The sequence below is a fragment of the Pocillopora damicornis genome, chromosome 7 (assembly GCF_964200805.1).
Source record: "Pocillopora damicornis chromosome 7, jaPocDami1.2, whole genome shotgun sequence".
NCBI lineage: Eukaryota > Metazoa > Cnidaria > Anthozoa > Scleractinia > Pocilloporidae > Pocillopora > Pocillopora damicornis.
The window spans coordinates 3,487,126-3,507,500 of record NC_142676.1 but is presented as its reverse complement, the minus strand read 5'-3'; the positions used below and the strand labels follow the sequence as shown (position 1 = coordinate 3,507,500).

The 20,375-nt window shown below is 38.5% G+C and overlaps 2 protein-coding genes and 2 long non-coding RNA genes across 8 annotated transcripts in view; 1 reads left to right on the top strand and 3 right to left on the bottom strand.

Annotated features, from left to right (window-relative positions):
• The window catches only part of LOC149042094 (uncharacterized), a 10,005-nt gene extending 9,494 nt beyond the window's left edge, over positions 1-511 (bottom strand). For 2 of the 4 annotated variants that reach the window (XM_089211547.1, XM_089211550.1), the window contains exon 1: positions 439-511. The gene's annotated coding sequence lies outside the window, so the exon portion shown is untranslated. The remainder of the gene's footprint in view (positions 1-438) is intronic. The other 2 variants (XM_089211549.1, XM_089211548.1) reach the window with 2 other exon arrangements.
• Positions 512-1,751: 1,240 nt separating this feature from the next.
• Positions 1,752-6,002, top strand: LOC149042093 (uncharacterized). Its single transcript, XR_016188187.1, has 5 exons — positions 1,752-1,871; positions 2,023-2,210; positions 2,456-2,517; positions 2,913-4,357; positions 4,736-6,002. It is a non-coding gene; the product is annotated as an uncharacterized LOC149042093 (long non-coding RNA).
• LOC149042092 (uncharacterized) lies at positions 2,613-8,121 on the bottom strand. 2 transcript variants are annotated; one of them, XR_016188189.1, is made up of 3 exons: positions 7,262-8,043; positions 3,673-5,839; positions 2,613-3,146 (listed from the first exon to the last, which is right to left on the bottom strand). It is a non-coding gene; the product is annotated as an uncharacterized LOC149042092 (long non-coding RNA). The 2 variants fall into 2 exon arrangements; XR_016188188.1 differs by lacking the exon at positions 2,613-3,146 and having other exon boundaries at positions 3,636-5,839; positions 7,262-8,121.
• Positions 8,122-10,262: 2,141 nt separating this feature from the next.
• Positions 10,263-19,166, bottom strand: LOC113677403 (TNF receptor-associated factor 6-like). The gene is made up of 7 exons (XM_089211503.1): positions 18,906-19,166; positions 14,477-14,540; positions 13,553-13,654; positions 12,810-12,974; positions 12,381-12,455; positions 12,226-12,303; positions 10,263-11,492 (listed from the first exon to the last, which is right to left on the bottom strand). The coding sequence occupies exons 1-7, from the start codon at positions 19,076-19,078 to the stop codon at positions 10,806-10,808; spliced, it is 1,344 nt and encodes a 447-aa protein (XP_089067629.1). The 5' UTR covers positions 19,079-19,166; the 3' UTR covers positions 10,263-10,805.
• Between the last annotated feature and the right edge of the window lie 1,209 nt (positions 19,167-20,375).

Genomic DNA, 20,375 nt, shown 5'->3' with positions numbered 1-20,375 from the left:
TCCACTCAACGCATCGGAAAGGATATCAGAACGAGCTCTTATTTTTTCACTCGAAGGGTGGCCGATGTAGTCCCTGAGGCTTGCTTCAGTGCGATGAACAGAGATCGCTATAATGTGCTAGCCGCGATATGGACCGCAGCATAATCGCAGTCGCTCTGACACCGTAACTGACGATTAGTGTGAATTTTAAGAGTTATGCCAGTTTGGTTATATTTTTCACCAATTCCGTTTTCTCCTCTTTTAATTTTGAACATAAAACTTTATATACTATACCAGTGTTAGCTGTGTTTCATTTTTATCACCATGAGAAAGCTTGTAATCTAACTGAGTGTGAAAACCTTTAAAACTCGGACTGTCCAATTCGTTTTCTCTTTGAGGATTTTGGTCTCTGCTCACGTTATAATAATGTAAATTACTTCGCCTGGCATGTTTACAAACCTTCGTTTGGTTCTTCTTTTGCTGTGTCCCGGCTCGCTTGTTCCGAAATTTCACTTTCGATCAATGAAAAAAAGCTTAAGAGAAGTCCCGGAAAAGCTCGGACGTAGTACATTATGGCAGATGGCGTGACAGCTTCAGCTCAGCTCTGTCTCATACTCTCTTATGTTGAAGTCTACAGTGCTTGTAAATGAAGTCCTCTTTTATTACTACAGGGCCATGTAGTTTCTAAGTTTTAAAGTAATGCAGCAACTGCATGTCTCGTTTGGAAAATCACGCAATGTTGCGTGACGCTGCGACCGATGCTTTTAATTTACAGTATGCTCTGCTGGAGAAATATGGCTTGGACGCAATCGAGGGAGTTTTTTTCGTGGAAAACTGATTTTTAGGTTATTGTTCACATAAAGGACAAATCCATTCATCGGGCTCTTCATCTCTTTTTGCACAACACCTAAAGGAAGAAAGTCGCGGATTAATTTTACTTGGTAATTTCCAACAACTCCACTAGACCTAAAAAAGAGAAAAAACAAACCAAACCAAAAAAACGTCTTACCAGTGAAACCAGTTGCAGTAGCTCTCGCACTGAATCATGTCGAAGTACCTTAACTGTTTGCAGTGATGGTACAACCAATCTTCGAACAGTTTCGACCATAACAAGAAAGAGTAAAATGATTTTATAAAACTTGTTCTAAAATTAATTAAGGCTGTTCATCACATGACGCTGTAATGGAACGAGTATATCTCGTTTGCTATTGTATCACACTACTGTTTTAGACAGGGTATTTATACCACTTAAATTTAAGAAAGAATGAATAGAACATAAACCACATTTCCTGTAAAGTACACGAGCCATCCTAACCTAATTTGCCAACTACTTTCCAGGCATCATCTGTAAAAAACCGCTTCAAATTTGAAAATTTTTAGCTAAAACCGTGGCTCCCAAAAATATTTCTCACCTTGCCAAAAAAATTTTCAGAAGAAATTTTCAAATTTTTTCACAACTTTGCCTATTCCTGCTCGTAAGTCCAGCCAAGCTCTTATGGTCATTGGCCCCCGCAATAGCCGCCAACAATGGCTTATAAATGTAGGCGTTTGGTGTTGACTTGTAAAACTCCCTGAAGAAGTTTACGACAGTTAAACGAAACGCGTCAGATAATAAAGAAGTTTTACAAATACTGTTCGCACAGCGCTTCTCACTAGTTTATTTATTTATTTTTTTTTTAAACTGTTAAAAAAATTATTAAAAAATTATTGAAAAAAATTAATAACGTTTGAGTCGGAGCTATTCCTGTCAGCGGTGAAATACAAGAATGACTCCAGTCTCTGATCGTCCGCCTGAACTGACTAAATGAGTCTAGTCAGCAGATGACTTTTTCATCGCCGGAGTATCGCTGAACGACCTCGCTGAACAAGAAAGGCTGCCTTCTCTTCGCTACGTTAGTCACCATTTCTTGTTTGACAAATCGGTGTTTTCACTCGCATTGATATTTCATTCTTCCGCTTTGAGACACGCTGTTAACAATACCCACGAGCAAGGAGTTAAGATATAAATTATTAACTTTTGCTATTTTTATCATCCAATCACAGGTCGGAGTCATTCCTGTATTTAGTCGCTTGTGTGGTTTCTCTCATCGCGTTGTCGAAATCTCTTAAATATTACATATTTTGATTCAACTTTCGTCGAGAAATGGCTTGAGAAGGATGGAAAGGTCCCAAAGAAAGTCACAATCCGTGGTTGTAGCAGTTTCTGCGAAGGTTATATCTTTGATATTAAGGTAAGACTCAGTCTTGACGAGTTTTTGTTGATGATGCCTCGAGTTCAGGTAAGGGTGGAAATTGTACTCGAACAGTTGCGTGATTCACGCCATTCATACTATGTTAAGGATCTTATATTGGTTTTATACTTTGTTTATGCTCGGATTTGAAATTCGAAATCTCCGATGACTTACAAAAATGATGAAATGAAGCTCTAGAAACCATGACTCGTGGGCTGTTCACGTTTTCACACCTTCCCTTTCAGGGAAAACACTAGACACAAGCTACCGATCACAAAGGAGAAATGAAAAGCCATAGAGGTTGCAGGTATTTGTCTGACCATGCAGTTTTGTTTGAGCTTAAAGAAGTCTTAAACTTCGCTTTACATACTATAGTGTCATCATTAAGACACAGAGACTCTCTCTTTCATTGCCAAAGGCTAACTGAACTTTATTAACAAACACGTTACACATATAGAAGTAGAAGACTTTACTGACTTATAGTAATTTTACAGCATGCAGGTATTTCCAGCACAGTAGGATTACTGCGAATAGCACATTTACTGAATTAAGTAAAAAGTGCTCACCTTTGAACCCATACTAAGCTCGTTGTCAATAATCACAAGATAGGTGCATTTGTAATCAATACAGTACACATACTAACGAATAATAAACAGACCAACACCAATGTGTTACACAAATATGTTCCAAATTATTTATTAGGTTGAAATCTCAAGGGCTCCTGAAGTCCAAATATCAAATAGCTCTTGCAACTGTGAGGCAGGAGCAGGACTGTGTAACCATGCAATAGGACTGGTTTATCTCCTTGAGCACCATTGGAAATTGAATTTACGAAGTGTACCACGTGCTATGTCCAAGACAAGTTTGCCACAGACATGGCCAGGATAAATCCTGGAGAAGTTCAGGAGGTGCTGGTACAGCAAATGAAACCACCAGCTAAAGATGGAGAAGTGAAAAAAAAAGAGTATGCAAGGTAGATGGAATACAGTCTACTCTGTACAACCCCATTCCAGAGAAATTTGATGAACTCCAAATTATTCATTCCATGAAAGACATATTTAAACAATTTTAAGATGTGCAAATTAACTCTTTCAACTCAAAAACCACACAGCTATTACTAACAGTTCATGGGACAGATGATGTTGACAGATTGTCAATGGGTAGATTTTTATGGTTATTGTAAATCAGACTTTCATTGTTAAAGATTGAGGTTTGAGGCAGAATTTTGTTCAGAAATGAAGATGAAATTGAATTACTTTTATATTGACTACCATCCCCTGAAGCTGTTGCAGATAGGGGCATAGCTAGGCTTTTGAAGCACAGTTGTTATTGTTGGGAGTGACTGACAGTTAGGATAGGAATTCTGAGCAAGGACCACTTTTGAGAAAACTGTGAGTGAGCTTAAATTCATAGTCTATAAGGGTCTTTAGGAAATTTCCTTTTTAATATTGATTTTTCGCACCTCTATAAGTGGCCACAGCAACTTTTTGGTCATCCAGTATGGAATCTTCTATTGTTTTCATCATTATTAATTAAAGCAGCCAGTCCAAAGTAACCCAAAGATGTGGTAAGCTGATGATAGGTAAGACTCCAACAATGAAGGTAACAACTGATAAAAGCTAACAAGTTATTTATCATAATGACCTTGTTCCATTCTCATTAGGACAAGTGTGGTAGTTCTACTTTTTTTTTTTTCTTTTTTTTTTTTTCTGGCAATAGCCTTCCCCACCATATGCTAATTTCTGATTAACCACTATCAAGCAGCCAACCTCTACTTAGCTGCTGCTTCATCAAGGTTTGAATGTATGCAATTTTAGAAGTATAGACAAGCAATAGTGGCAGGCCTCTGCTTACCATAAACAGAAAAGTTAATTGTTTTCATGTACAATGTAAATCTGGAAATAGCTCCTGGACATGAATATAGTTAAATGGTTGACCATACAACATGGGAATATTGTTTCAATTTGGGCAGAATATAAAATAACACTAATAATTATTCATTTCTAGGTTAACTATATTCTTCAGATTAAGTTTCTACTTTTGATTGCCTTTGAAGATGAAATAAAAAATTATCAAGGAGGAAGCAAAACAAAACCCAGTCTACCTAGGGTTATAAAACAGTCACTCATGATCTGAGTGACAAAAAGGTAAAAAAGGAAGACATAACTACAGTATTACTTCCAAATTAATTTGTGCAAATTCAAGCTGGATAATTTCCATTGAAAACATTCAGTATGGAGTTAAAATAAACTTCCCAGGCAGTTCTTTGAGAAATTAAGTTATTTCATTGTTGAGACTCAGCGGATGTAACATGAAACCAAGAGAACCAGGTTATCTTCATTACATAATATAAAATGATTATATCTTGGTGTGCTTCAGCATGCATTTAAATTAATCATTGACAGATTTTTTCCATGAATTTGTTGGTTAGTCAACACAAGCAATTTTACTTATAATACTATCCCTATGAAACTGTTCCATTCACTTCAGAAATATTTATTAACCTGGTGACTTTAAATCAAAAGGTATCCTGATAGCAAGAAAGATTACATCTATGACTTCAGCTCCACCATAGCACCGACTAAAAAGATGTGCCATTTCATCAGCTGCCAACTTACAATGTGTTATGGGGAAAACTTTCAGTGCCTTGGGGGCATTCAGTGACTGCTATCTAAATCTTCATGTCATTCTTAATCAGTTTTCATAAATTAAACAAGCCCATGGAGAAGGATCATGATCAACCACCTGACCCAAAAAAATAAAGAGTGAAAGAACAGTTTCAACAGAATTGTATGTTGAGTGCAAATAGTTAATCACTTGCAATCAATTTTAGTAGCGCCTCTAGGTCTTCAATTATATGACATAATTGCAGTTTAAACTCAGGATCATTACAAATGCACTTTTTTCTCAAAGAACAAAGGAGGCTACATTGAAAGTTTGTGTCAACTGCATAGGTCATTCTCCCAAAAGAGAACATGTCACTAGTATATGAAGGAGCACTGGCACCACTTACAATTTCTGGAGCAGTGTGACCATGCTTCCTTTGGAATATGTTTTGTTTCTCAGGTGAAAAATGTTTAACAAGGGAACCAGCTGCTGTCAATTCTGCACATTTGCCAAAATCAGTTAATATGGCATGGTACTCATTTTTCAAATAGGAAATGAGGACATTGTCTGCTTCATGCTTCATATTTTTGTGAATAAATCCTTGTTCTTGTAGATAGAATATTGTCTGAGCCAGATGATTGTTCAAAGTCAACCAAATAAACACTGAAAGTTTCAAGGTACTGCTCCTCAGTGCAGAAGACATTGTTTAATTGGCCTGCCTGAAACATCCGGTAAAAGGAGAACACTACATGATAAGGTTTTGACAAAGTGCAGATCCAAAGAGGAAGAGGAAAATTTTGAAGTGTGACATAACTTTAGCCTCCCTTTTAATCTCCTCTGCTATTGCAGAATGAAATGTTTTTACTGCAGCAGGAATTCCCCTGTAAAACATCTTTCTGCAGTACCCAAAGACACCTAAACCAATGATGTACCTTCATCTCCTTTCCCGCTTTATCTTTTTGTGGCTCCAAAAGTCAACAGTCATTTTCCAAGATGGATTTGCATGTTTCCTTTCTAAGGATCTAAATTTTGAGAAATGTAATAAATGTTAATGCTAAAACGTCTTTGGGATCTTTCATGGAAACCTTGTGAAAGCATTAGTAATGGAAATTATCTATATTGATGTTACTCGTGGTGCCATAAGCATGGGTCATGTAGCAAAAGATTAAACCTCTCTAATGCCAATGCTGATGCTTTTCTGATTACGCTGGTTGCTTGGGGGCCTTTTATCATATTTCTTTTAATGCTTAATAATGATATTGTTCTTACAGTCACACTCATTTGAAATGTGCTGATTTCCAATGAACCACTTGTTACCTTTACATATCAAGTACCTCTCGGCTAATTTTTAATTCTCTTTTGATATACGGAGCATTATCCCATAAAGCTCCACATATCATCAGAAAATTACAATTTTAAAAAATTTTGTACCAATTACTTGAACAAGGAATGATTAAATTCTCTCCACATTTCTAACTGGGTGTGAAAGAGTATTTGCATAATTTCTGATTGGCCTTTTTTTTCCCCAGTAAAATTTGAAATGGCTATTTTTTTTCTCCATAAATTCCATAGTAGCCCTAAACCACGATTTCCCATGATTGTTTTTGAGAAACAGGTAGTTGAGATGTTGTTCCTTTTTCTGCTCTTCTTTCACTCTAGAATGCGACTTATAGAACCAGCAGACTAGGGCAAGTAAAGAGATTATCATTTGAAAATTGATACCATGATAACATGAATATAAGCAACCAAAAATGTTTAACAAAAGGAGAAAGTATGTATTCCTTTATTGCTTTTTGCCAGTAATATTAAAAAGTGCAGAATATAGTTCCAACTCTTTCTAAAAATGATCTGCAAATTGCGTGAGATTATTCTTTAGATGTTTTGGAGACATGGTCAAAATCAACGGTCCTGTAAACCTGCGAAGTTTGCAGTTTGCAGGAATGGACTCATCTAGACAGGCTGCCTGTGGTTTTTCTAGAAAAATTAGGGTAGAGCAACAGTCTTAGTCAAACTCAGGGCCACCTTTCACATGACCTTGGCACCCCTACGTAACACATTTACATGAGTGCCAAACTTTAGGGGTATCATGACCAAAACCCTAACTGTTGTCTAAACCAGGCTAAAGTAAGTAGACATAGATACAGTAGCCCATTCCTTGGCATTCTAGCCCCCTCATCCTCCCCTTCCACCCTTCCACCTCCCTTCCCTTCCACCCCCCCCCCCTTCCCCCATCACCTGCCTTGAGGAACAGGTGATGTTCACATTTTAGCAGGATGGCTAGATATAGAAGGCATAAGAACTGATCATTCACTGCTTCAGTGACTACTCTCAAGACAGTTCGATGAGCTTCCATAAGTCTTAGCTCATTTAGAGACGACCGTTTAAATGAAGCTTAAATTCATAGGCTCAAAAAATTAACTTTCAAATCTAAATACTGCACATACCTTTCTCTGCGTTTGGGATTGCCTTGGAATCGATGTTAAGGCCCTTCTTGGAGCTTCCTCTTGCCTGAGAAGAGAGTGCCATCGATCATAATACTTCCTCGCTAATTATTTGCATATCTTCCGCAGCCTTCTCAATCTGTAACGCAGACGCAAGTGTCTTATCTTTGTTACCACTTCTATGTTGTCGTTTTCGCTTTTACCGTTCTCTGTTCATTCGCCGCTTTTCCTACGTTGTATTTTCACGACTTCTTCTATCCATGAGGGCAGTAAAAATGTAGGAAATAAAATTATGATCAAGTTATAGCTGGCTCCTTCCCGTCGATGCTCCGGCCGCCGATTCTGTCAGACACCAAAACGACAGACGCTGATCATCAAATGGCCATCTTCAGGGCCCCTATAGTAATGGGGTGAGGATAAATGAGCACTTTCAGATCCCCGTTGAGATAGCTGCCAACTTCTTTCCCAGTTAATCAAAATACAAAGAAATGTACCAAGAGGTGCCCCTAAAGATTCAAATTTTTAACGCCATTTCTCTGGTGTATCTTCGCTCGACAACGTACGTTTTGGTGATTGTTATGTCTACTCATATGGCTAGACTTGCACCCAATAAGTCTAGTAAACGCAGGCAACAGGAGACCTCAGCCTCAAGGGCGACTAGACGCAATGGTCCTGTTAATACTCCGGCTTCGTCCGTACCTCGGAGCTCTAGAGAAACGCCGCAATCAAGAGTTAGATCGCCATCACCTTCGAGGTCTGACACTTTTCAGGCTCGTTCAATCGTTACATGAAATGCAATTGTAGTGCATAAATCATATACTTGGTCACGATCCAGAGCACCCCTATCTGCAGGGCAAGTCAAAGGCATGCGACTAATTTCCTGCCTGTCAAAGTTAACATATTATGATGATTAATCAGTACTGAGAATTTTATTTTCCCTTAATCTGGGAATTTATTGCAAGAGGTGCCATTTGATTAGCAATCAATAACTCAAAAACGTCAATTGCCTTCAACGGTCACGGCACAAATCGTTGACATGGGTTCAACTAACATCTGTGAATGGGAAAGACTCAGTCTGACCAAATTATAGACCTATATGTAAAAACTAGATCTCGATCTAGTTTTCTTTGAGTCATCCGTAACATGACGAATGAGACCTCAGTAACAGAGTAATAAATTCGTAGACTAACTAGATAGGAAATATTATCACATACAACCTTGATGATTTGTCAAAAATCGCATTGAATCGTTACAGGGATTCAATGCGATTTTTATTATCCATTTGAATGGCGAGAGCGACAAACTTGCCGGTAGGAGTACAATGCGATGATAAATTGCATATGACTGTTTTCTAGAATGATGACACTAAGGTACATAATTAAGAGCAGAAATTGCTATGCCCCGTTATCAAATTGTTCGCATGATCGGTTTGAAGCTTAACCGCAATAAAGAAAATTCTTTTTTTTGGTATTTAACAACAAATTTGAACGATGAATAATCAAGATATCCCTCAAAAGTACTGCCCTCTTATCAACATCTTGGTTTTTAGAAGCATCAACACGGATTTCTGTGGCTACTGCCTCCTACATAATCATTATAATAGGAGGTGAAGCCACTATGTTTCGGCACAGGCAGACCACACTATATGGTATTGTGGTTAATACTTGTTAACATGAGACAAAAATTCTCTACGGGGGTTATGCATAAAGCCCAGAAAATTACATATCTAAATATCAATCTATTCATTTGAGGTATTTTTTCGCCTTCATGGGCCGTTTGAAGCATCTTTTTATGAGATTATTTTTGGCCGGAGGCGGGAGACGAAAGGAGACTTGAAGATAAAATCACATCAGAGGACCTACCTGTTGAAAATCGTGTTGTAATAAATAATTCACATACACAAACCTTTGAAAATTTATTCAAGACACTGTCTGCAGAATATGTGACTGCATCTGCTGATGGAAGTTGATAAGTTAAACCCTGAAAATCTTCGTTAATTGAAAAGGGTTCAGTTCAGTGTGTATTGAACTTTCATTTCACAAGTACCTTATTTTTTATTCTGACGAATAAAGTCTGATTTTTGATTTTGAACACTGTTGTCAGATTTTTGTTTTTCGACGCTAATGTCTGATTTCTGATTTGGACGCTAGTGTCAGATTTTCAATTTTGGACTCTAGCGTCCGATTTTGTTATTTTGGACACTAGCGTCTGATTTTTTTTATTTTGGACGCTAGTGTCCGATTTTTGGCTTAGAATTTACACCGAAAACTCCACAAATTATTTCAAACCGCAATTTTTAATTGACTTTGTTTTTTAGATTTCTTGATCTGCTGGACATAATCTCTGCTGATTAACTGCATTTAAGTAAAATTAACATAACTTAAAGTACTTTTGTTCTGCAATTAATAGTAGAATAAGACATATCATACTAGTGCAACGTCTTTTAATAGCTGGAGCAAATCTATCAGTCACGGCTCCAAAATTCCTTGTCATCTTTTCTTAACCCGAACTTACTTTGTCTTTTAATGGTTCTAAGGGACCCGCTGAACCAGCCGGACCAGATAGAAACAAGGGACCCCCTGGAATGAAGGTGAACGGCAGGTTTAATTCTATAGATGAAGTTCTGATAAATGTTATTATTAAACTAAGTGTTGGGTGAGGATCAAACCCAAGCCTACTGGTCTGTTATTATACGGACGTTTTAGCGACAGAGAAAGCTCTGTTAGTCATGTGGTATGTTTACCCAATTTTATGGTTAGGTTACGGTTGTGGTGCTTCGAAGTACTTCGAATAACCGACTAAGTAGCGATTGTAAATGGGCTTAGAATTCTTTCTGTCAGCCATATCATCTCGGGATCGTGTTCTTGGTCAACTTTGCTGTGAGCTTAGGGTCAGCTTTTTTACCTAACAGCCTGAATTCACACCACTGGTAGAAAGGGAAAAATAATAGTGGTTATCCATAGATACCTAGAATGTTTGTAATTTCAAAAAGTATCAAAACAGATTGATGTGCAAAATGTAAACCAAGTTTATTGGTTCCTTAGGAAACTGACGCAGCACAACACAACCAACTAAAAATTAATAGGAAAGTGCACTGTAAACGTAAAGTTGGGTGATTCTCATAGCAAAGGCGGGGAAAATAATCCCTAAAGTCTGTTTTTAAGGTATCATCCGTCTATTTTCCAACGATTTTTCGCAGTAAAATTTGCTTTATAGTGTTGTGCGCATAATGACTGATACTTTTCGTAACATGGGACCAACTCCTAAGAGGCTAACACCAAATTTGGTTTCATTGCCCTCCCAAAGTTCTCATTTGCAGATTTATTTTCGATCTTATTGCGGTACGACAATCCATGTAGTCTGGAATAGCGTACTATTTGATTGCAAACAGCATATTAAGCTACATTTTCCTTTTAAACTTAAACAGGTCTATATATGCAATTTATGCGTGGCCATCTTAAGTAATCCAAATATTTAAGGTTTATAGTTTCATTTTCTGTCATTTTGTAGTATTCTATTCCAACATCTCCGTGTTTTAGAATTGTGTTCAGAGGCGTGGACAAACCTCCACTTGAAGAAACATGGTGTCTTCAACAAGGTACTGTGATGTCATCAGATTCTTGTGGGATATAAATCTCCTACTGCCGATGGTACTGATGTAAGCATCTGAATTCGGTCTTTGAATAGGACGATTGATGAAGCGCTCGGACACATTCATCCTGTCTTTTTGATCAATGAGGGTAAATTTGACGTTGCAGCGAAAAGGCCACGGCAGTATAGCGTCGAAATCACCTTTCATAACACGTAGGAATACAGAAACGTACGTGTTTCTTTTTGAATGATCTCCATCGGGTCGTAAACAAATCGAAAATTTGTAACCCTGTTTTCCAGTTACGAATGGAGAACTGTATATCTCTTTCCCAGACCCACTCTTGGCATTTTTTAAGATGACGCTGAAATTCATTATCTTCCACGCAAATTTTCCGCTTTTTAATTCTGACACATTTTTCTCCTGGGCGGTTACCTTTGCTTCGAGAACGGCATTGGCGGATTTTAATTCCCGTACTTGCTTTTGCAGAGTTGATTTCTCCTGATCAATTTCCGCTTGCTTCAATTCAAGTGCGCTTACTTTCTCTTCAAGTTTGGAATTGGTCTCTTTGAAAACTCTGCAGGCATTTTCAAAGTGGATTCTCATAGCTGTCTGAAGATGCAGTTGGACTTCCTTTCTTAGCATCTAAAACGAGGGATAAAGGATACGGAGAACTACATGTGACTAACAGCTGAGATATTACGGAGCAGATGGGCCTTGTTTGCACCCATGACCGCCCCCCATCTCCCCCATTCCCCGGATAAACGTCGCACATAGGGAGAAAAGTACTTCAAAATACCCCAGAGCTTTTTATGTAACTATCATTAAAAAAACAAGTGCAGAAAATGTCAGAGGCAATCTCGTAAATCTGTCTTTCTAAAGGACAATGTTTTTCAGGTATATTAAACACTGCAATTCTGAGCCGCGGTTTACGAACGCGACGATGACTCTGATAGTCCACTATACGCAAAGCGGAACAGTGCGAAGCATAAGGACACTTTTCCACAAAAAACAGTTAGCTTACGAGTGCGCTCGTCCAGGAAAATGCTGCCCCCCGCCTTAATATTATCATGATTACTATAGTCGAGTAAATACAATTCTCATCTTCTCGGCTGACCAAAAAGGGCTTCCAACTGATACGACAAAAATTCTAGCTACATTGTTGCCCCATAACTCAAATGGTAAATTTCGAATGAATAACATTAGTACATACTCATTGTTAAAGAAAAAATGCTGGTTTTAAATGATAAAACAATTCACAGGGAAGCTTATGTAACTATTTAGAGTAGTTTTATAAGTGACCAGCTTTCGTGTCCAATTTTAATTACTTTCTAGTGGTGTGATAAATGACAGAAGAAAAGTGATTATCGGTAATTACCTTGGTGGTACACCCCATGTCAACATATGGACAGGAGATCGTGGCCAGTGGACAATCGGTGTCATTATGGGTCTCACTCTATCCTAAAGAAAAGATTTATTTAGAAGATCAATATTTCAATGAAATACCACGTTGACTGACCACTTTCCGCATACCTTTTCTCGCACGATTTTTTCACCACAACCATTTGCGCATTCCAGTGGCATCTTTGTACAATCGTCCATATGCCTCTGAGGGGAATAAGATAAATACGTCCATAATTGTTTAAATAGACTGGTCCACTAAAAATCTTCTAATCATTATTCATTGTGCTAGCAGCATTACAACATGGCACATAAATCTATCAAACTCTTTCCCAGGATCTCTCCTTCTTCCACTCCTTAGGACAAGAGAGGCCTAAGAACGAGAATCCCTTGAGGAAAGTAGACTTTGCAAACTGTTCTTTCCAAACCATGGTAGATACCACTGCCCCCTGAGTCCCCACAAGCACTTAGTGCTGTCTTGTGCCGTAATGATGGTCACTGCCTTCGATGGTTTCAAATTTGTTGCTCTGTACGAGGAAATCTCAAAGTATAATGAATTACCTGCATCAAACATTTCGGGTGTTGCTCACAACAATAATCACACGCAACCATACTCCATTCACAATTGTTAATCACGTGATCTTCCAATTCATGCCTTTTGATGGCAGCATCACACTCCTCGTTTACACAAGGAACAAGACAGAAACTGCAGGATAGCAGATGATTCTAGGAAAATAATAAAAATCAAGGCAAGGCGACGTTTGAGACTCAGGTTGACACAAACAGTAAAAGCTAGATGTGTATAACAACATTCTTTATAAAACAAAAACGGGTCATTGACAGCTTTTTTTTTTCTGAGACTATCTCAGCATTCCTAGATTCGAAATTGCATTGTCCTCTGATTGACCATGCCATGGTAAAAGGAAAAACCCAAAAGAAGAAAAGTATGAATTTCTCTCAATCACTGTTCACGAAAAAAATAAAAAAAAAATTAGCCTTAAATATCCATCACTAAAGAGCATTTCAAACTTTTCAAGGTCGAATGTGTTTTAGGAAGCTTATGCAACCTTGAACAATTTTATTCTGGGGGGTTGCATAAGCTCATTTTCAATGTTTTAAAATTTATTTCCGTTTCACTAGAACCGGCAAAGGACGCCATTTATGTCCTGAGTCTATTTTAAGCTTGAGGACTTCTTTTGCCACATAAAGCGAATAGTTTTTCAGCCCTTCAGCACAGTGTGCATGATTACCCCTCTGAATAAAAGTAAAACTTTCTCTGTCTGTGAAAAAGAGAGGTACTGTACCTCTTTTTCCCGCAGTTCGCCAGTCCACTCGCAACCTTCATTTCGGCATTTTATGGTAAACGAGAGGATCTTCCTTTCAGTTGCTTTGTCGGGAAATACATCCTATATGAAATGAAAATGAAAGTTTTTATACTTGTTTATTTTTATTTTATTCTCAAAATTTAAATCATAGGCGAGCTGGACTACAATCAACTCTGAGACCCTACAGTGCACGGCTAAAGTTGTGCCCACTTCAAAGACATCTGAAAGAAGTTACGCTTTGACTAAAGTACTTGAACCATCTATTTACGAATACATTCACGTAATACTGAAATACGTTTAGGGCTACAAAGCTTAAATTTTCTGCTTTTTGAAGAAGGGAAGTAGCAAAGATATTCCCTAGGTATCTAAGACATCGTCATTCTTGAGACAAAAAGCCTCACCGCCATGTTGGATGTCATCGTGTTAAACGATAAAAATGGGACTATATTTAATCTGAAACATCGTAAGGGTTTCCTTATATTGGTGTCGGGGTAAGGAATGGAAATATTCTATTACTTTAAACCATTCCTGCATTCCTAACTTGAAGGCGCATACCTAATAAGCAGGAACTGTCATACGCAATCTAACGTGATTCGCTGGCTGAGATGGAACGATGACGGTACAGAAGATTGACAGCTCAGTAGCGTCATCGGTAGTGTCACTTTATAAACGGTGACCCTCACTTTTCTCATGCGATAGGGGTTAGTCCCCGTCGTAACAACTTGAGAAGAAAAGAGATTGAAGAAGATTCAACCAAACAAACAACGAGTGTTAGAGAATTTACTTCCAACAATCGACGGCACTAACGTATCTCAGTAGCCTTCTGATCACGTGGATGTTCGACCAGTAAATCTACATTTTCTCCTGCATGAACCAGGCTTTTGTGTTACCCGTTTTATGTACCTGGCTGCGCTCAAGTTTTTCTCTATCAACAGGACAATTACAGAATTGATGTTGACTTTCTTGCCTGTTGAAAGAAAAAATATAAATCATGATTTTGATTTTTTAAACATTTTGAACGATATGGCTATATTTCGTTTTGAGAAGGACTACAAGAACATAACGCGAAACTTTTGACATAAGCTTATATCCATGAACTTGAATAGCTCACTTGTTCGGTGTAGCCATGTACAAGTTCGTATCTTATAGCCGATACAAGTGCATTATTATTCAGTCACCTAAAGTAAGCTCCTATATCATTCGACGACAAACAAAGTTTATTTCTCTGCTTTGCGATGCCATTTGAAAATCTTACAGAAAATCGCTTTGAACTATATATGACTAATTTCCCCGATAAAATCTGTGATAAATGACAAATTAGAAGCTAAGGAGAAAGATAAATGGTTTACTTATTATCGCTTTGCAACGAAAAATATTGAATTACACGATTATTACCAAGGATAATATCAACTATAACACTTAAAAGAACTATCAATGGTTTAAAGCAAGTTTGTAATAAAATTTTGTTTGTCTATCTGTTACGTTTGTAGATAGACTTCGTCGAATGAATATAACATTCCAATAAAATAGTCCAATAAAATAGTTTAGGCTTTTAGGGCATTAAAAGTGATAAAACTGTTACGAAATCTTTTTGTCTTGAACACTAGCCTATACCGGCTTTCCTTTGTTTCTAAGGTTCAAAGTACTTGTCTTACGAGCAGAAAGAAGGTCATGGAGTTTGTTCTGTTCGCTCTGAATTATTTTCTTGAATAATTTATCAACCAGTTCCTGACGGTGGTGTGAAAGTTTCACAAGGCCTGATGAGGGGTCTGTTGAGGAATAGGGCAACGTTGGCGTGTATCCAGGTATGGAGCAGTCGAGTATGAGAAATTAAGGATCTCAGTAACCACAGGAGCCAGTAAGTCCGGGTTCTCTTTTAGCAGCCAGCCAGGTATGCCGCCTGGTCATGAAGCTTTGGCACAATTAAGGGCGGTGAGTTTCTTTAGGACACGGAACTCAGTAACCGTTGGTGAATCGGTGTGTTGCGCAACAACAGAAAATTCAGGATCCAAAGGAATAAATGTATAAATTGGGGCAAAAAATGCATTATTAATGATATTGGCAAGGGAACTAGGACTAGAATCAGACCCTGAGTCAATATGCTTCAGGACAGACGTCGGATCCGTGTGCGTGGCTGATTGCATCCCGCCGAGCGATTTAACTTCTTTCCACCACCTACGCGGCTCGCAATCTCTAAGATGTTCGACTTTGGGTCCATAGTATTCAGCCCAACAGGACCTCATCAGCTAGCGGTTAACAAGATTCCGAAGGCGACGAAAGCAAGCTTTATCATCACGAGCAAGGGCTGCTTGGCGCTCGTGATTTCAAAATTTGAGTTGTTGGTTGATCCATGGAGGCTCGTTGGCAATAGCCGTCCCAGATTAAAGGGGAAGCAAAATATCCCATCCCGTCTCGATCATAGTCTCAAGCGCAGGTGTTTCCTCCTCACATGACTCTTTGCATCCTACCAGGCGACTATACCAAGTTCGACTTCTCCGAGATAAGTCCGCATAGCCAGACATTTGCTGGCCACAGGTCTCTTGATTTCAACAGGATTTTAGTCTTTCGATAATCCTGTTTAGCCAGAAGTTGTACCTCAACAGTATCGTGATCAAAGGGCTTAAAGGGAGGCAAATTTTTGAGCACATCGTAAAATGCATTGAGATTGGTAAAAACAAGGTGTAACGTAACTGCTTCCGTTAAAGCTAAGTGTTACCGCTTCCGAGAAAAGCTGCGAAATATTTTCTGGTTATGTTGACGCCCCTGTGATAAGTTCTTTTTGGACAGAAAATTATAGTTAGCGTATCAGTTCAAGATAAAACCCCGTGTGCTCAAGATCGTTTCTTGAATAGGAGACAAGTTATACTGTAATCCTCGTTAAAGTAATCAAGACCCGCGAACATTGGTAAGCAATAACTTGTTTTGTGATTATGTTCTCTAGCTCGTAGTCGTTACACAAAGCGAAATTTATCGCTCGTTTTTACCTTTCTTTTGGTTCCTTTAATTGCCACGTGCTCGTTTCCAAAATCGAGATCATTCCTAAGCTATGATCACCATACTTAGCTGATTTCTTTACGTAATAATTTCAGTTGACCGCTCCGATATAATAACACCCCAAGGAATAGGGAAGGAATAAAGAAAGAAAAGATCCTATTTTGGTTTGGTGTTTATCGCATGCGCGTGTATCAACCCGGGAAGCGAGTTTGCAACTCTAGCTTGAAAAGACACATTGACACAAGGTCCAGTTTACTCTGTCCACGAGTTGGAAACGGGAGATTGAATGGAGACCGAAAGTGTCCCTGCAACCAGAGCAGTTCAGCTTCTTGAAATCCCCTAAAAGAATGAGGCCACATTCAAGAGAAAGGGATTCAATTTTTGATAGCGACTCGAACAAGTAGTTTAAAATCAAAGAACCGGTTGCACTCGGCGGATGGTAAACAGTTGCAACAGTAATTGAAGATATGCCCCTAAGAGGCCGCTGGGGGCGGATTTTGACCCTTAAAGGCCCGGTTCAAACGTCGAACTTTACATGTGCTGAACCTAACAACCAATTTGGGTCGACCCAAATAATTAAGTTTGGCAGTTGATTCAAACGTCGAACCTAATGAAATCGAATTTAATTGAAAAAGTGAACATGACTCTATTGCGGTCAGCGTTTATTGCTTACCAAAATGGCGAGAAAAATGCGGGAAAGACAAGTTGTAGAAATGAAGAGCCAGTGCGTTGAAGGAGGGTAGGAGAAGGCGACTCCAGATGCAGAAGATGCAGTTAGCATTAACTAACCTCGCTACCAGGAGGAGACGAGTTTTGAATTTCGCTTGCCCTCTAGTATTACTCATTACCCAAAGGAACATCACCATTTCTCGCCCAGTTCATACTTGTCATCGGCTAAAAAGAGATATTGGCTGGGCGGGGGGAATGCTTGCAACACCTATTCAGAGGCAGGATTCATGAAAACTTTCAGAGCGTCCCGGAAAACATTTAATTTCATCCCGGAACCGTATTGAACCCTTCCTTATTCGTCAAACTGTGAACCGATATCGCCAGCAATGAGGCTTGCTATTTGTCTGTATAGAATAGGCAGAGGATATTATCTTTATACCATTGCAGAAATGTCAGGACTAGGCATCTCCAATGTCTCCTCGATCTGCTAAGAAGTCTGTCAAGACCTGGTGGACCATTTATGGAATGAGACTGTGTCAAGTCACGTGCCTCAAACTGAAGAAGGGTTCAAACAAAAATTATCGACAAGGAACAATTTTGGCAATTTCCTCGCTGCTGAGCAGCAATACAGTGGCTGCCATATTCCTATGAAAAACTCGCCTAGATGACTTCAGGCATGCAAAGAGTACCATAATTTTAAGAATTTCTACTCCATTGAACTGACAGCAGTGGTAGACTCTAATTATTTTCCGCTTTTCCCGCCATTTCGTTGCAAATCAAGTTGTGTGTGCATGACAATTATACGAAACGTGCAGAGCTCTGAGTAAAAATTAACTTATTTCATGTATTTACAATGTATGCATTAGATTCGGTACATGAAACGGTTCGAAGTATGAAATGAAGTCGATTGATTCAAACGTCGAAGTTTACATGTGCCAAACCTGACTATTATTTGCAGTGTATGGAAGTTCGACTTTTGAACCGGGCCTCAAAAACATTAAGATGCTTAAATATACACTAATTGATGAGAACTCATGTATGCAACATAAGATGTATACATAATGCGTGTATGCTACATAAGATATAACAACTTGTTTTCCTATCCCGTCGGATGATATTTCAAAATATTATCACCCATGTGGTTTTTAAGCTAGGCCGTGCTGCAAGTTAAGTGCAGATTTGCATTGCAAATGCCACTCGAGCTTCGTCGATCTTTGGTGAAAGAGACTTGACTTTCGAGAACCTAAATACCGACACAGACGAATGATCAGAGCCAGGTTTATTTTACTAACGTACTGTGGGCTGATGGTCACCTAACTTGAGAAATTTATCGCAGTTGCAAAGATATAGAGGATATTATATGGCCGGGCGGCGATAAGAAGTTTCTCTTCGAGTCTTGAAAAATATTTCACGAGTGAGCGACGCGAATGGGTGCATTTTTTGAATAACAAGCAGAAATCAAGAAACTACTAGCTTTATTGAGTGCGAGATGTTAGTCATCCACGGTTTACCTTTCAACGATATTATGCTTTCTTGGAGATGTCATGACTGACTCATTGCAAGCACGTTTATATAAAAAATATATATCTTATCGAAATTTTTTAAACGATGAATAGATCGTAACTTGCATTGATGAGTGACAATGAAGTAAAGATATACGGGCGCAAACCTTGCAAGATGTTTCTCGAGGCATTGTCGACAAAATCTGTGGCCGCATCTCGTCAGAACTGGCTCTCGCAAGGGAAGTTGACAAATTAAACACAGTAAATCGTCATCAATTGAACTCATAAAATCCTCTCCATAACCAGAAGGTAAATGAGAGTTTTCCAGAGAAATTTCCATTTTCCAAGTCTTTGCATTTACTCCAACAAACTTAATCTTCTGTCGACCGCTTCACACAGACTGTCACTAAACGGAAATCAAATCTCTCAGAACAATACAAAATTTCTGAGAAATGGGTATGCTTGACTGAGTCGCATCACAACACTTGTGACAAACAGGTGGTCCTCGTGCATAGTTTCCTTTAACCCGCCTGAGCAAGAAACGACCTCGATGACATCTTGAACTCATCGGAAAGTACTTTCACTTTCTTTGGTGCATTTTCCAATTCCTTCTTGAAAAGTGACTTATGGAGCGCTCTCGACAGAAAAAGGATTCTGCCTTTATAGGATCAATTAGTGGCCGGAGACCGATAGACAATGCTGATTTAAAATACAAAGGTAATTATGCAAAAGTATTCTCGATTTCCACTTTCACCAGTTCACGGATGACTGTGTTTGATGGACAATTTGAAACAAAGATCTCATTTTTAACTATACGTTATCATAACAAAGTTCTAGTTTGTGTCCTCGTGTACCGGTACACAAAAACATTAATGAACTGCGTCACAACTCCATGTATGGATATGAAAACAATAGGAATTCCCCCGTGTACCGGTACACCAGGACAGCCCCAAGTTCTGTATTAAACGATGGAGGCATCGGGAAAGGCATCGGTGGCATTCGGAAAGGCACCAAGAAGAATTATATTTACGTTTTGTAACTTGCAGAAAACAATCGTATTGTAAAGCCAAAATGTTAATTACCAGGTTATACTTCGCTAATTCAAAAGTTAAGCAATTTTCCAAACACTTTGACTGGAACAATATTTTTACTGCTATATTAACCAACGGAGGCATCGGGAAAGGCATCGGTGACACCAGGAAAGGCATCAAGAAGAATGATATTTACGATATGTAACTTGTTGTATGACGGAAAAAAGTATCTTGACTTGTTTAAGGCGTAAATCACAGTCGGTTTGCTTTTCACTTAAATTTTGAAATCTCGACTTTCGATTCCGGAAAAATGAAAAGCTAAGGAACTCTATAAAAAATTTCGTTCTAGATTTCTATATTTTTAGAGTCATTAACAAGTTTGTTTCCACAGCCTTTAGATAAGAAATTTTAAATTTCCATCAGCTGTAGCTCTTTTAGTATTTATTATATATATTCAATCGCCTCATTTTACATGAAAAAGGCATGACACTGAGCTTCGAGAAACAGCCAAGTTAAGGCTAATGTGTTTACCATGCTTAAATATTAATAATCAGGGCCCCTCGTTTGGGAGACCTTTTTCCAGAAGATCCTGGCGTTAAAATAATT